The sequence below is a fragment of the Parasteatoda tepidariorum genome, chromosome 7 (assembly GCF_982258835.1).
Source record: "Parasteatoda tepidariorum strain Cologne lab strain chromosome 7, Ptep-v5.0, whole genome shotgun sequence".
Taxonomy (NCBI): domain Eukaryota; kingdom Metazoa; phylum Arthropoda; class Arachnida; order Araneae; family Theridiidae; genus Parasteatoda; species Parasteatoda tepidariorum.
In genome coordinates this window covers 41,471,325-41,487,621 of record NC_141761.1, presented here as the reverse complement: position 1 = coordinate 41,487,621, position 16,297 = coordinate 41,471,325, and the positions used below count along the sequence as shown (strand labels likewise).

Here is a 16,297-nt window from a genome sequence, read left to right as displayed (position 1 = left end):
CATTTCAAAAATCAGAGAAATTAATGTCAGAATAAAATAATAATCGACATAAACCGTTCCTAAACATCACAGTTACTTCATAAGAAGCGGCCAAAACCGGAATAAGCACTGTACGCTTCATGAGCACATTCTAAGCAATCTGAACATTGAATCCAGTCTTCAGTAACAGTATGTTATATTTGCTAGTAGGGGAGAGTCGGGTAGCCCCGCCCACTTAAGGAGTATTGCTTATATTTCTATATAATATTGAGTAATAATCAATATTTTTGAATGTTTCTATTGTTTTATCATCTAATTAAATAATGCAAAAAGAATAAACCAAAAAAAGAATAGTTTAACTTAGAAATTTGAAAAAACATGTTTTTCAGCTCATTTCAAAATGTGTCGGGTAGCCCCACCCAGTTAAAAAAAATTTGTTTTTTGACTGTTTTTCCAGGTGTAAATGAAAATGACCAATGTATTGACAATAGATAAACCTCATTTATCATTTTTATCACAAAATTATTTTATTTATTACATATTTATGTACTTTTAGTGAATTCTATCATTCAATAACAACAAATGTCATACTTAATGTCATACATATATTTGATGTTAAAAATGCATATAACATTCAAATTTGAAGGAATAAAATAATAATCTTTGCAACCGTACATTTATCGACGAAGTAAAATTGGGCGGTGATACCCGACATTCATGTGAGCGGGGCTACCCAAAATTTTTTTGTAAATTTGTAATTACTCGAACAATTTTTCACATATAAACTCTTCTTTCTTTGTGCAAATTAAACTTAAGACTACATACTCCAATACTATATGTATAGAAAAAATTATTTTTTTAGTATTAAAATGAAGTTTAATCGAAACATTCAACCAATTTTTCTTAATTTCATGACTACTGTATTCAACATATTTTCAAAACTATTGTTTACCATGTTGCCAGCTGCATAAATACTTGAAACTTTGAAAAAAAATCGTTTTTTAATATAACAATTAATGTCCGATGGCCCATTGACTTGAAAAAATATTCTATACATGTGAAAGTGACAGTGGGCGGTGTACCCGACACTCCTCTACTTCCCAAACGGACTAAATTCTAGTAATATTTAGGATCAGTGACATAATGTGATGATTCCCGTAAAAAACTTCCTTTAACCTAAATATATCTTTAGAACTTTGTGGCAGAAATAATATTTAAAAAGTGTCACTACCCTGACATGCTAAAAACGTCTCATTTAGCATTTTCTCAGCGTGAGGGTGAACGAACCAAATAGCTAAGGTGAGTTCCCAGTATTTTTCTCGTGTTAAATACTTCATAAAGATTAAGTATGAATTCTTAAATTACTACAGTTTTTTAAGAGTTTGTGATTTGAAAATGTCAAGTTTCTGATAAATCCTCCATTAACTATTAATGAAATCATAATACGCCTTATTCAAAGGATTTGCTGATTAAAGTAACATCCTATATTTTGAAATGGAAAGTTCCTAAGTCTCTTCATTTGAGAGTTCTAAAAATGCCCTTACCCCTTTCTTGCGCAGAAAATTTTGTTTGAAAATTTTATGCGAGCTGCACATTAAAAAAGCAAATGCTACCATAAATCATGAACAATAAGTAAAGAATCTATGTTGTCGAAAGAATTGTTTTTGCTTAAAAAAACACTGCATGTTGAGAAGTAAAGAGTTTTGCATTTCAAGTATCTTGTATTATTTTTTGATAAATGTTGCCAGACTGAGCACACTGAACCAGCAAGGATCAAAGAGATCACATGAAAATTTTGAAAAAGTTCAGGTTCTTATACATAAAAATATTACAGTTTATTTCACATGATGAAAAAATTTTTTGCTTTTATTACAGTTTTATTAGCTCGATTTATGACTGTGAGAGAAATCATGAATTATAATTTCGACATTTTTCCTATTATCTAGAGCACTCAAATCTTCACTGAAACTCCAAGCTTGATTGTAACGTACTTTTAATTACTTTTTTGCCGATACAAGTAGAATTTATCGCCAATTTATAGCCAAATAAAATTTATTTTTAATCAAAATTTTTATCATTTTCTGACTTTCTAGTAAGCACAAATTGCAACTGCATCTCAATATTTTATGAAGACTGAAGTTTCAATCATTTTTTGTCCACTACGATCAAATCCTTTTAATCACTAAATAGAGTTTATCACAAAAAAAATCCAAACTCTTTTCAGGCAACTAGAGTGCAAAAATCCTAGTTCTGTGGCTTATGGCAAAACTAGTTTCATTATTTCCTAATCAAATTTTATCAATATATTATCAAGGCAAAGAACTTATTGTTCTACAAAATTGCAACAACTTTTAGACTAGCTACTATTTCCAAAACGTCATTAAAGCTCTTTGATGGATGACAACACAAATTTCAGTCGTTTTTTGACTACTATAAGCAGAATTTGAATTGAATTCATCGAATGAATTTTTCATCCTAACTAGAGTGCTGAAATTTCAACTGGAGCTCTATGCATGATGTCAGTACAATGCATAATGCCAAACATATAAAAAAAATTTCAATCAAAAACAATTTAAAAATACTTTATTATTTTTGTACCTATTTCTTAAGCCTATTTTCTTAAACTATTTTGATTTTCAAGGAATCTTTATTTTCAATTACAAAATACAAAATTTGAACAAAATATGATGAATAGTTTTGAGTTACAACATTTTAAAAAAACTGCGTTTTTAAATTTCTATTTCTCCTGTTAGTGTCCCTGCTTTAACTACACCATAAGAGTCCCTTAGTTTATGAGTTTAGTTTATGAATTAATTTAGATAGTTCATGAATTAATTTTAGCATTTAGCATATGTTTATAGACTGATGTTTTAAGCACATGTTTATAGATGTTATATAGAGTACCCTTTTTTGCAGCATTTCTTCCAGGCAAAGACATCGAACTCTACCATTTTAGAAATATTGTAACATAAAATATCAATCGTTTGAAGCTTTCTAAAAATTACCTTTCACTTCTCGTCAATGGTATCTGCTACTTTTTAAAACTTGAAAATCGGGTCCTACGCTTTCGATTTGAATTACATGATTCAGCCACAATGATTATTTTCTAAGTTCATCAAATGAGTCACCAAAATCTTTAGAGTCTTTTTTTTTATTTCATTAAAAGCTTTTATACTCTCTTTTTCAACAAATTAGGTGATTTCCCTTTGTAAAATAATTCGCTGAAATTTCCGAAATAAGTCTGAAACTAGAAAAGAAATTCAAAATCTACTCCTGTGATAAAATTCTCAAGCCCTGAATATTCAGTGCCGGCTGAAGACGTTCTCGCGCCTCGGGCTATACTGAAAACGGCGACCTTTACTCAATTTTGGAGGGGGGGGGGACTTAATTTTAAAGGAAGATTTTTTTTTTTCTTCGAATCGTCTCGCAGACGTAGTCTTAACTCTGTTGAAAAAAATTGCTTTTTGTATTTCTAATTACAATACTTCCACCAGAAAATTATAAAATCTATATCAATCTTGATCAATGTTGATTTAAGAAACACATCAACTAAACAAATAACAATGAGAATAAAAATTCTCAATATTTTTTACCCCTTGCATTTTTTTTCTTTTTTTTTCATAATTGTTAGGAGATCATTTCCCAGCCCTAATTTAAAATCTAAAAATTCATGAAATGAATAATTTCGAGAGCATTAAATTTAAGTCTCGTTCGCTCCCCCATAATTCGGCGCGCCGGGTGATGGGGGGGGGTAATTTTCCTTTGTTTTTGAACTCATCTAATGAGTTCTGCTTACTTGCAGCTTATGCGCAATAATTGAAACTTATTGTTTCTCTTAATTTTCTTTGTTTTCTTGTATTTATTTATTTTGTTATATATATGTATATATATATTCAAAGAAAGTACTCATTTGTGTTTGATCTTAGTAATTGAAAACTCAATCACTAAATAAAAAAATATTTAGATGATCACAGTTCCTTTAATTTACTCATTGTACAGAAATAAAAGAAATTAAATGAAAGATAAATTAACGCTGAAAGAAAAAACAGCATGGACCCACATTGAGGTCCAAAATAGTATTTCTTTAAATTAAAGTTTCAATAAAGGAAGTTTAAATAAACTTTTTTAGTTATAACAAAAGTACTATTTTGTTTCGTCGGAAAAATTACCTTTCACAATATTTCATAGTAGATAAATAAATTAAAAAAAGATACACTTCTTTTAATTCAACGTGAGCTTTTATATGCTTTTCTTGTGCGGGGGAATAGTTTTATTGCTTTTATAGAAATTGAACAAAAATTTTGCTACTCGCCTGTACTACTTCAAAACATTATATTTTTCAGACATTTAAAAATAATTCACTCTACCTTAAAATTATTTTTTTTACAAAAAATTAAATGAGGTTTTGAATATGATGTGATGTAAAGCAAGCTTTAATAAGATAAATAATTTAGTGCTATTACCAAAAAACACTTGACGCATTTTCTTTTCAGTCATTTCATTCATTTCAAATTTTCTACGTATTTACAACTATTATTATAAAATATAGATGGCAGCACTACGAAAATTCAAAGAGTTAGATAAAGTCAGTCTAAATTTTCTTCACGTTTAATAAATTTTATTATGAAATTAGATTTGATTATGTAATATTGAATATTACGCAAAAAATTATAAAAAAAAATTAAAATTTTTTAAAAGAGGCAAAAAAACAAATAAACAAATTATTAAGTAGGAAGTTTACCTTAGGTTTTTTAGCGATTAGTTAAATGAGATAATGTTCGGGGTTTGAGAATTTTAGGCAGGAGTCAAAATTCATTTTGGAATAATTTCACCAAAAAGCACCTGGATATGACTTGATTGAAACTATGAAAAAAGCACAAATATTTTAATTTAAAAAAAATTCATAAAAACAGCTAATCCGAACAGGTGGGGCGAAAGACATTTTCATGCCCAGGGCGATGCTTCGAAAAAGGGATCTGAATTTAAAAAAATAATTATGATTATAACTTATTTTTTCCCTTGAATTGTCTAATTGGTGTAGTCATAATAATTGCATACAATTTCTTTTTATATTTTAAATTACAATAATATTTCCATCAGAAAATTATAAAATCTGTATCACCCCTAAATAGTGATTTAAGGAACATACTCGTATGAGGAAGATAAACTATAATTACGATTTCAAGGTTAAAAAAGAAAGCCGTTAGTTTCATTAATGAGAATATCACCTCAAGTGTTTTAGAAGAAATATCTAGAATAAATAATATTTTTCAAGAGCATAATCTTCTATGACATACAAATATAAAAGCATATAAACATTAAAATTTATATTTTCGTACTTTAACAGACGCAAATAGTTTTATAAACTTTTCAAAATTAATCGTTTTTGCGGTTTCATTTTTGATAGAAATTATTGCTAAAAAATTCTTATTTTATTTTCTTTTTTTTTTTTTTTCAATGTTTGTTTATAGTCTCTCTTTGTATCATTGTCTACCTTAAATAGGTTCTTATAGCTTTTAATTTGGAACATTACGAGATCAATTGGAGATATTTTATTTTATTATTTCTTTCTTCTAATTGTACATGCTTGAATAATATTCTAAAGTTATTTTCCATTATTATACGCCATATTGTTAAAAACTATTTTAAAAAATGAAAAATTGTTATCGTCAAATGCTATAACACAATTTATATGTTTATGAACATTTTTGTGAATTTTTAAACTCATTCTCTAATTCGACTGTGCACTAAAATGCCTTTTATTGGATCATATTGCCGTCTCAGTAATAGATAAATATTAAATGATTATTGCTATCAAATAATTTTTGGGGAGGATTTGATTTCTTCTACCCAGGCTATTTTATAGGTTTATAAAACTATATACAAAAATAAAAACGTAAATTATAAGAATAATAAACGTATAGATAAATCAGATGAATTACTATATTATTGACTCCTCTACTAGTAAATATTTGTAGAGAAAAGGAAATTTTCTTTTAGTATTTTGGAAAATCTTTCAATAACTATTTTAAATACATATCAATGAACAAAATATACAAAATGTTTTAAGAAGGAATCGATGTTTCTCGTTGTTAACATTGTGCTAAGTTAACATTGTACATGTACTAAGCTGTTGGTAGTTATGTAATCTTTACTAATTATCTTGGAAATTAACCTTTTCGTCTTGTTTCTTAGTAACTACCTCAAAAATTTCCGCTGAAATTGTGATGAAAAATTTTAATTAAAATTACATTTGAAGACGAAATAAGAGTTTTTTCAACATCAAATATAAAGATTTATATAAACGAACTCACATTATATTAAGAGAGTATTTGTCACACAGGTTTACGTGTACAGTGCGCAAAAAAAGAGATTTAAAGAAACGAAACAATTTGAATAACTTTCGATTTAATGATCAAATTATAACATTCTAGGACTCAATCTTTATGGTTAATATCTTAAACAGATATATTTAAAAAGTGGCACCCCCTTTTATTCTAAATTTAAATTACAAAGTCTCTTTGTAATTTATTTCAAATGTTTCCTGATATCAGTTAATCTAGATCATTCATTTCAAAAACTCCATTTACATGAAGCAGTCGAAATTAAATTAAGCTTTATAGCTTAAAAACTATTCCTATCCTTTCATTTTTTTGTTTAATGCTGAATTCTCATAATATTCAAACATTTTACTTTGATTTTTAGACTGCAGAATTGTTTTGAAGAGTAAAAAATCCATAAAAAAAAATAATAATAATAATAGTCTCCCAATTTAGTATATTCTTTTATATTCTTGTAATGTGTTATTCATATAAATTTATTGTAACCTGTTAAACTGTGTGCAACTCGGTATAAAATAAATTTCCTAAATTACAAATGTTATCGAATTTTTTTTACTCATATGGCCTTAATTATAAGTGCCCTTTTCAACATTTTAAAATGTTTTCCTCTAAGATATGATAAAATTTATTTAAAATAATCCAAAATACTTTTGCAATAATATTTTTATACGTTTTATAATCTCATATAATGAATTTAAACTCAACCTGCATAGTTTTTATTTGTTTGGTTCTGCATTCATATTTAATAAAATTTAATTAACATTAAATTTAAATTAGAGATTTTAATTTTTAAGAGCATAAGGAGCTTCATAATACTATTAAATTTGAATAAAGATTATTAAATGAATGTACATTTAAAATCAATTCTTATATTTATTGCACTAAAGCTAACTGAAATTAATTTTAAAATATATGCACAAAATTTATGTTTAATAATTATTATTGCACTAATTTGATGTTTTAAAAAAAACTGTGTTCTTTAATTAGCATTTACCTGAAAAATCCTTAACATTGATGTTAAAAAGTATTATACGAGCATTCAAAACATTAACATTTTAAACAAATAACATTTTAAACAAATAACATTTTAAACAAATAACATTTTAAACAAATAACATTTTAAACAAATAACATTTTAAATAAATAACATTTTAAACAAACAAGCAATGATATAAGAATAAAATTTGAAGCAAACTAGATTTCAATAAATGTCTGTCATTATTAAAAGAACATTAATGACGCTATTTTATTTTCTATGAAATTTGATGTTTTACAAAACACCTTGTTATTTAATTAGCATTTACCTGAAAAATCCTTAACATTAATGTTAAAAAGTATTATACGAACATTCAAAACATTAACATTTTAAACAAATAACATTTTAAACAAATAACATTTTAAATAAATAACATTTTAAACATACAAACAATTATATAAGAATAAAATTTAAGGCAAACTAGATTTCAATTAATGCGTCATTATTAAAAGAACATTAATGACTCTATTTTATTTTCTACGAAGAAAAACTTTAACATTTGATTTAAAAACTAATATTAAATTTTAAATGACATTATATAATACAATAGTTAAAAATTTAAGAATTGATTTATGATAAATTTACAATTCGTGAGCAAATTAGGGAGGAGCTACAAAAAGACGTAACAGAAGGCATTGCAGAACCCGCCCCCCTCAATCAGCACTATCAAAAATCTCTCTTCTCCCTCCCTTAATTTTCATACATGCGTACAAGCCGCATTCGTCCGATTCGCCTAGCACTAGCAACAGAGTGGTCACAACCAAAACCAATTTAAAAAAGTTGTTGAGAAAGATTGAAGAAAAAAATTTATTTTACTAATTTGCATCGATCAAGATATTAATTAATAATTAAAGGAAATACATCTAGACGTTAAATTCGGTCAACTTAATTGCGAAAAGTGAGATGAATATAAAATCTGTAATGTTTTCAACTGACATATGTAATAATTTTCATATCTTTTTTAACGTTTTCTGGCTGTTGCCATCTTGAGTAATAAAGCAATTGATTTGCCAAAATTCCTTCATTTTACAGCTCGTTGTTTTAGAGAATTGCCCTCATTCGTTAAGGGGTAATTCTTAACCTTCATTTTGCTCAATAAATGGGACAAATGTATGACTGACAAATAATTTTTGGGTGATAGCAAATTATTCACCGCAAATAAAATGCAAATTTAATATTGGCAGATATCATTACGGAACCAGAAACTGGTGCAATTTTTTTTACCATACGTAACCATAGTGTCATCTTTTATATGTATAAATTTATTTAAAACTGGCGGGCATTAAAATAATTTCTTTATTTCAGCTTTATGATGCAGCATGAAGATACATTTCGGAAATACATTAGATAAAAGGACTTCGTCTAAGATAAAAAGGTATCAAAACGCAAATCAATACATCCATAATATCGAAATGAAATCTTGTTTTCCCTACTAGATATCTCCGTGAATTTAAAACAAAGTAATTGGAAGCAAATTTTACATTTGCAGCGAACAACTTAAAACTGTTTGTTGTCTACAAAATGCAGAATCAGACTACCGTTATGTAAGTTTAGCTTCCGTTTTAATTTCTCAGAAGCATTTCTTGTTCCCGTTGAGCGCAAAAATTTCGCTTCCTTCCTCATAAAAGTTATTTTCACCAGTTAAAAATGAACAGAGAAAACTTTATTTGTCTATTGATTTAAATTAGAACATTTGTTTTTCATTTATGATGAGAAATTTCCTCATAATTATACTAGTTACTTTTATAGGTTCTTATTCATCACAAAAATTGCTTTTTACATCAGAAAAAGAAGATAGACCAGAAACAGGTAAGATTCTCTTTCTTTTTTTTTTAAATATATTTTTTAAGTTTGAAGTTAGACTTTCAAAGTTTTCAACAATTCTTTCACTTATCTTACCATTTATCCAACCCCTGCAAATTTTCTAGACAACTTGAGCAAAGACTCTTTGAAAAAGTGATAAATAGATTATTTATTTAATAAAAGAAGAAAAAAACAGAGTTCATAAATATGCTACGGCACCATCACTCATATGCTTTGCAATCATATTTGGATATCACGATAAACAGATCGTTACATCAAAATTAATAATATTCAATTGAAATATCCAATATTTATTATTATTATTGTTGTTGTTGTTCTCATGCATTATCACAGGTTTAGTTTCAGATTCTACTGAGATGAAATTTAAACCTTATAATAGCCATCAATTACTATAGTCATTATATCCACTTTTTTGACTTTTACTTAATTTTTGGAAACTATAAAAACTCGTTAAATGTTTTCCGTCATTTAGCCTGAGTATAAAAAATAAGTTTCTAATGTTCCTTTATAATTTAAAATAGTTATTTTGAATTTATTATTTTTAATTGCATGCGTTGACTGGTTTAGGTTTTACATAAAATTTGTTACAAAAGGAAATATAACTAATTTACCATTCAATACGTTATGCACCGCATACGCTACTGTAAACACGGTAACTTAATATGTTTTATCATAAAATATTGCGTAATGGTAATATAATAGGATCACTGTAATAAAATTATTTGTATTATAAAAACCAAGGAAAATATTAAGAAAAGATGATAAATAAATATTACTGGTAAATAAATGTAAAAATACGGTTAAATAAAAAATTTACTTGTAAATACCGTCATAATTTTAAATAACTTTACGCTAAAGGCAAGCAGATATTTCTGGTTTTTTTTTTTTTTTTTTGTTTTTTTTTAAAGTTAATTATGTTTAAACCAATAGATTTATCAGAATGAGAATTTATAAAAATGATATGTTACAATTATCTTTTTACGGTATATAGAAAAATGTAATAATTTTTGTAAGATAAATGATTGAACAATTTATAAGTAATTTAATTCATTAAAAAATTACGATTTTATCCCCTTTTGAGAAAAAAATGCCACATCTCTTTTCACGATCCAGCATTAGAATGGAAGCATTCCATATATTTCTTTGCGATTGAATTTCTGAGTAAAAAACATAGTTGCGTAAATCAACACTCATGTCTTAATCAAATTGTAAAAATAATTACATGTATTCGTAACACATATGTTTTAAATTTTTGCACTTGCTTAGAATAACTTAGTATTTACTTACTACATGGTGTTTTATTTATTTACAATGCTTCTTTATAATGTGGATAAATTAAAAAAGGGAATCAAAAGCCTGAAGTTGAATTGAAGTTGCAATTGAAAGAAAAGTCTTTTTTGGTAGATTTGATAATTTTTTTTTCCGTGATCAAAATTTACAAATTTTACAAATAAATCGATTAAAATAGGTGAAAAATTTTAGAAAAGCTTTATTTAATATCTTCATTTTCTTAAAAACAGAATACTCTCAACCTTAATAACAATAAGAGTTGCTCGAGATTGTTAGTAAAAGAGTTGCCAATCGGTCTAAAAGTTACGACTCTTTTTTTTTTAATTATTATTTTTTAGTTTCCACAAAATCAAACTATACATAGATATAGTTCAATTCTTAACACTCATATGTATGAAACATTTGTGACTTCGGCTCCATTACCAGCTTATCAACAAAAAGAAAAAACGTCGAAGACTGGATCATCGCGTCACTTCATTTATAAAAGCATACATTGTAGTGCAACATTCCACATTCTATTTTTCGTAATTTTAATTTTTTCTTTTTCTCCCCAAATGCGTCTTTTCTGTCCAGCTGTTCGTTGCCAATTTGAGAAGAAAGTTCATAGGTTTTATGACAACGTATGATAAACATTTTATGTAATGTAGATTTCATTTAATCAATTAATTTGGCGATTTAAACATTTTAATGTCAAACTTTTTTAAATTTAAAAAGAAGCCAAATTGCTTGCAAAAAAATTTGCCTTAAAATTTTATTTATTCTGAATAGTGAAGACACATTTTAAATGTAAAAGTTGTTATTATTCTATGAAACGTTGTAGTGAAATCAATATTAATCGATTTCACTACAAATATATGATTTCGCTATATATATATATATATATATATATATATATATATATATATATATATATATATATATATATATATATATATATATATATATATATATATATATATATATATATATATATATATATACGAGGGCTGCTGAAACCCCTCTCGCTCGTCGTAGTGCTGGCAGAAACCTTATAAGGTTACAATCTTATAAGTATATATTTGCATGTTTATTGCAACCTAATGTATCAAAATTGAATCGTAATCATATTCTAGTTAGTAAGTAGTTTACATAATTTAAAGATGGCAATTTTGCATAATTTAAAGAGGGTTTGAAAATATGCAAATAATAATTACTTAAGGTTTTGTAGTAACGATAAGGCATGTAAAATGTTTTTCTAAAATGCAAAAAACATTCTCATAATTTATAGATCTTAAAGAATAATTTATGCAAAATAAAAATAAAAAAATGCTTCATTTTCTTAGTGGCTTTCCTGAAACAAGAATCATGTAGCGTATTAACTTTTGTTTATTCCACAGATTTTTCAACCAAAAGTAGACTTCATAAAAGCAAATTATTCGCCAAAGAATGGATTTTAAAAAATATATCGAAAATCTTGCATGAATATCAAACTTACGATGGTTGGTACAACAATCCCTGGCATCCGTCTTTAGGATCTGCTGGTAAGAGTTCAAAATTAATTTATATTTTATTATTTATATTTTATAATTTATATTTTGTTATTTCTGTTTTTTTATTTCTGTTTTAATTTTTTGTTTTATTTTTTGTGTTTTATTATTTATGTTTTATTATTAACATTATATCTCTATCTCAAAAACCTCGCAACCAACAATAAACTTGATTTATTTATTTATTTTTTTGATAAATCTTTCTTTTTTTCGTTAAAAGATTAAACCAACGACAGTGTTTACTTAATTGAAAATATTAGCTTCAAAATTTATTAATGTAATTTTTTAGCAGGTTATGCGTATGCAAATTCAATTTCCATATTTGTTGAATGTTTTTTTTTTTACTTTCTAGCAGCAATTAATTCAAATTTATAATTATCTTACATTTTGTACTAATTTGACGATTATCATGTCCATGGCGATTATCTGGCGATAATTCATGTCCATGACTGGCCATGATGGGCCCATATCCAAGAGGTCGTGGGTTCGATCCTCACTGGCCGAAGACTCCCCGTGTAGTAAATGGTGACTGATGCACGTTAAATCTGTCGAGTCTCAAAGTCCTCCATGTTACCACAACAAATCCTCTGGGGGTACTGATCCAGGAGTTTCCTTGTCTTCTGGATTGGTTCAAAATTACAAGGCTACGGAGTTGAACGTAAGTAGTCGTAAACCCATGAAATTGGGTCGGCTGTTCAACGACGGTTATAAAATAAAATACTTTAATAAGACACTATAAATTTTTAGTTACATCAAAATGGCTTAACCCTCTTAAAGCATTTTTAAAATTTTAATTGATGTCTTTTGTGATGAAACTTATTTTCTAATGATCCTACTTATTAACCTTTACTTATTAATATTTTAAAATCATTACTTGATAAAATAATAAATATTTATTTAACATTATTTTTTACACAACATTATCCTCAGATACTTAAATTTTATAACTGTGAGATAAAATTTCCCTTAACTAGTTCTCGAAATATTTCGAAATACGCAAAAATTTTAATTAACATTGAGGGGTCTAAATTTTTCCTAGCTTTCCTGCTTAAACTATTATGATTATATTTTCCAGATTACTGCTAACCCATATTTTGAATCTCAGATATACCAATCCGTCGAAAAAAAAGAATATATATTCAGAGAAAGTATATTATTATGTCTGATTTCGTTACTTAAAATATCGTGTCTATACTAGTTAACTAGCATATTTAAGGTTAAGCCAGAAACCATTAAGATTGACTCCTAAGAATCCGAAGAAAAAAGAATCTGATCATTAGATCAAAAGTTATTTATTATTAGTTACACCTAAAGTTCGTTATTTATTTACACTTTCTTATTTTGCGCGCCGTACAGATTTAGAAAAATTTTAAAAACAAGTATTTTTTTATAGAAATTTGCATGTTTTTAATCTCCAGTTTGATTCGTTTCGAATTTTTGTTTGCAATAAATTCTAAACAATAGCGTTGAGCTCTTTAATATTTTAAAAAAATTACAAAAAAAAAGCTTAAGTCCCCCTTTTTTTTAATGCAAGGAGAGTGGCTGTAGAAATATCGCAACTAAACTTTTTTCCCAAATAACCAAAATAGGCAATTTAATTGTTATGCTTTTATTAGCATAGCTGCGTTATATTTAGTTTTAATCATTTATACTTAGCTCTTTAATTAATTTATAACATCATGAGAATTTTATTTCACTTAATCAGAAAACATATAGTGAGAAGCTTTTTTTGCTCTCGGCAAAAAATTATTATTTCGTAAAAGAAAAGCTTCCTTTAGTTTAATTTCTAATAAAGAGAGATATTTATTTCTATAATGTGTTATTGTTTTTTTTAAAAAAACTCAGAGCAACATTTTTGTAACCATGTAGTGTTTTTTGTAAAACTTTAAAATTTAACTGTACTTCATTAAATCAATTAAGTTGCCTTTACTTTTGTATCATTTCATATGATAGTGAATGGCATAAGTATTTTGTAATGACTTTATCTACGCAGATCGAATATACTCATAAATGCAAGATTATTAAAATTTTAAATAGTACAGATTTTTTACTTTTCTATTTTTTTTTTTATTTATTTATTTATTATTATTATTTTTTTTTTTTTTTTTTTTTTTTTTTATTTACTTTTTTTTTTCAAAATTTTTGGTTATATATAAAACAGTTTTTTTACTTTATCGCCAAAATGATTTCATTCTTCAAGTCATGCTTTAATTGCAACTTAAAAAATAGAAAATATAATATTTTTTAAAGGGCACTATGATTCGAGATTCGCCACAAGCACTGTTTCCCCTAGATCAGTGATTCTCAACCTTTTTTTTTGTGGCGGCACACTTTTAACGATTTCGAAATTTGACGGCACACAATGAAAAAAATTAGTTTAGAGGTTCTGTACTTACCTATAATACACTGTGTTAAATAGTTTGTGATAATAATTTTGAATGTAAAATAAAATAATATGTACTACAAAAGCACGTTTATTAAGGGATTAATTATTTCTTCCGACTAATTTTTTATTAGTTAGTAAGAGTTATTTATTTTTTTGCTGGATTCCAATAGTTAGATTGTTTTCTTTAGTTATTAACTGTTGTTTTTTTACATTATTATTTTTTTGCGATTTCTTGTTAACTAGTTTTTTTGCTAATTATTAATTGTTAGCTTATTTTTTTGTTAGTTATCCTTTGTTAATTTGTTTTTATAATTGTTAATTGCATATCTTACTTTAATGATTAGCTTTTATTTCTGTTTTAAAGTTGATATTTAGCTTGCTTTCCTTTATTAATTAATAATTTATTAATTAATAATTTTAATAATAATTAATAATTATTAATTAATAATTTAAATGTCTTCCTTATTTCAACATTTTTTAAAATTGTGTGTCAAAGTCAATTTAAACACTTCCTTCTTATTTTAACCTATTTTAAGATTGTCAGAGACAAGGCAATCGCCAGCAAAGATGTATATATATATATATATATATATATATATATATATATATATATATATATATATATATATATATATATATATATATATATATATATATATATATATATATATATATATATATATATATACACACACACAAATTAACATGAAAAACATGAATAAAATAAATAGAGAAACAAGAATGGTAAAAGCAAATAGTCGTTATCAAGACACATCTATTGCTATAAATGCGATATTTCTGAATAAAGACCAATTATCCTAAGATAAAAATTATTCTTTATATGTGTCGATATCGCAAAAAACCTTATGTTGTAAAAAATCATGAAATAAAAGAAAAATGTAAAAAGAAATCAAACTTACCGGCGTGAATTAAAACGCGGTTTAGGTTTAAAAGTACAATAATAAAACAGTTAACAAAAATCGCGAGATGATGAAGATGTAAAAATTGGAAGTCGTGCTTATAGCTTGAATCAAATAAAATAAAATTAAAAAAATATATTTGATCGAAGAAGAAGAAAAAAAATTTTTAGGAAAATATTAGTGCTGCCATCTATGAGAAACAATTAGTAAAAATGTTAAACAATTGAAATAATAATAAAAATGTTAAACGGATTGATTAAATTAGCAGACTAAAAAAAAAAAATCATTAATAGGGAAATTAATTTAAAAGTCAGTCTGTCAGGATAGAAAGCCGTTTATATATTTATCCTTCATTCATAAATCCTTACATAATTTTACAGAATACACATATCCAACTTTCATAGGGTGACTTATTTAAAAATCAGAGCCTGCATACAGGGATAGAAAACCGTTTATAGGTTTTATCCGTCATTCATACAACCTTACATAATTTTAAAGTATACACGTATCACCTCCTGCATTCATTTGGGGTGGTTCTTTACGAACCAGAGCCCATTCCACTTATATATATATATATATATATATATATATATATATATATATATATATATATATATATATATATATATATATATATATATATATATATTATAATTTTTATTGTATCATTTCTAATATTTGGCGGCACGCAAAAGTGCTGCGGCACAGTGGTTGAGAATCACTGCCCTAGATATTTAGATTTAGCCTCTGGAGGTCTAAAACAACGGCGCAAGCAATGTTAGCGGCTGTCGAGAGTGATAACAAGTAAAAGGCTTAATTCGAAATATATTTATATTTAAAAAAAGGAAAGAAATTAAAGTATAAGAGCTGGATGTGTTATTCTAAAAGTTGAGGAGTGACAATGCACAGAACACCGTGCCCCTATAGTTATAAAAAACAACGTAGTAAGACGAAACAAAATGTAATAGAAAATGCGTTATGACCAGATCATTTTT

At 26.2% G+C, this 16,297-nt stretch overlaps 1 protein-coding gene across 2 annotated transcripts in view; it reads left to right on the top strand.

The window, feature by feature from the left end:
- LOC107445505 (dual oxidase 2) overlaps positions 1 to 16,297 on the top strand; it is a 161,058-nt gene that overhangs the window by 66,120 nt on the left and 78,641 nt on the right. Inside the window, exons 2-3 of one of the 2 annotated variants that reach the window (XM_087168640.1) lie at positions 9,106 to 9,165; positions 11,847 to 11,990. Coding sequence is in view for 1 of the 2 variants with exons in the window: in XM_087168639.1 (XP_087024765.1) it covers positions 9,063 to 9,165; positions 11,847 to 11,990 (247 nt within the window). In the remaining variant the exon portion in view is untranslated. Of the gene's footprint in view, positions 1 to 8,928; positions 9,166 to 11,846; positions 11,991 to 16,297 lie in introns of those variants that run through there. The other variant, XM_087168639.1, reaches the window with a different exon arrangement.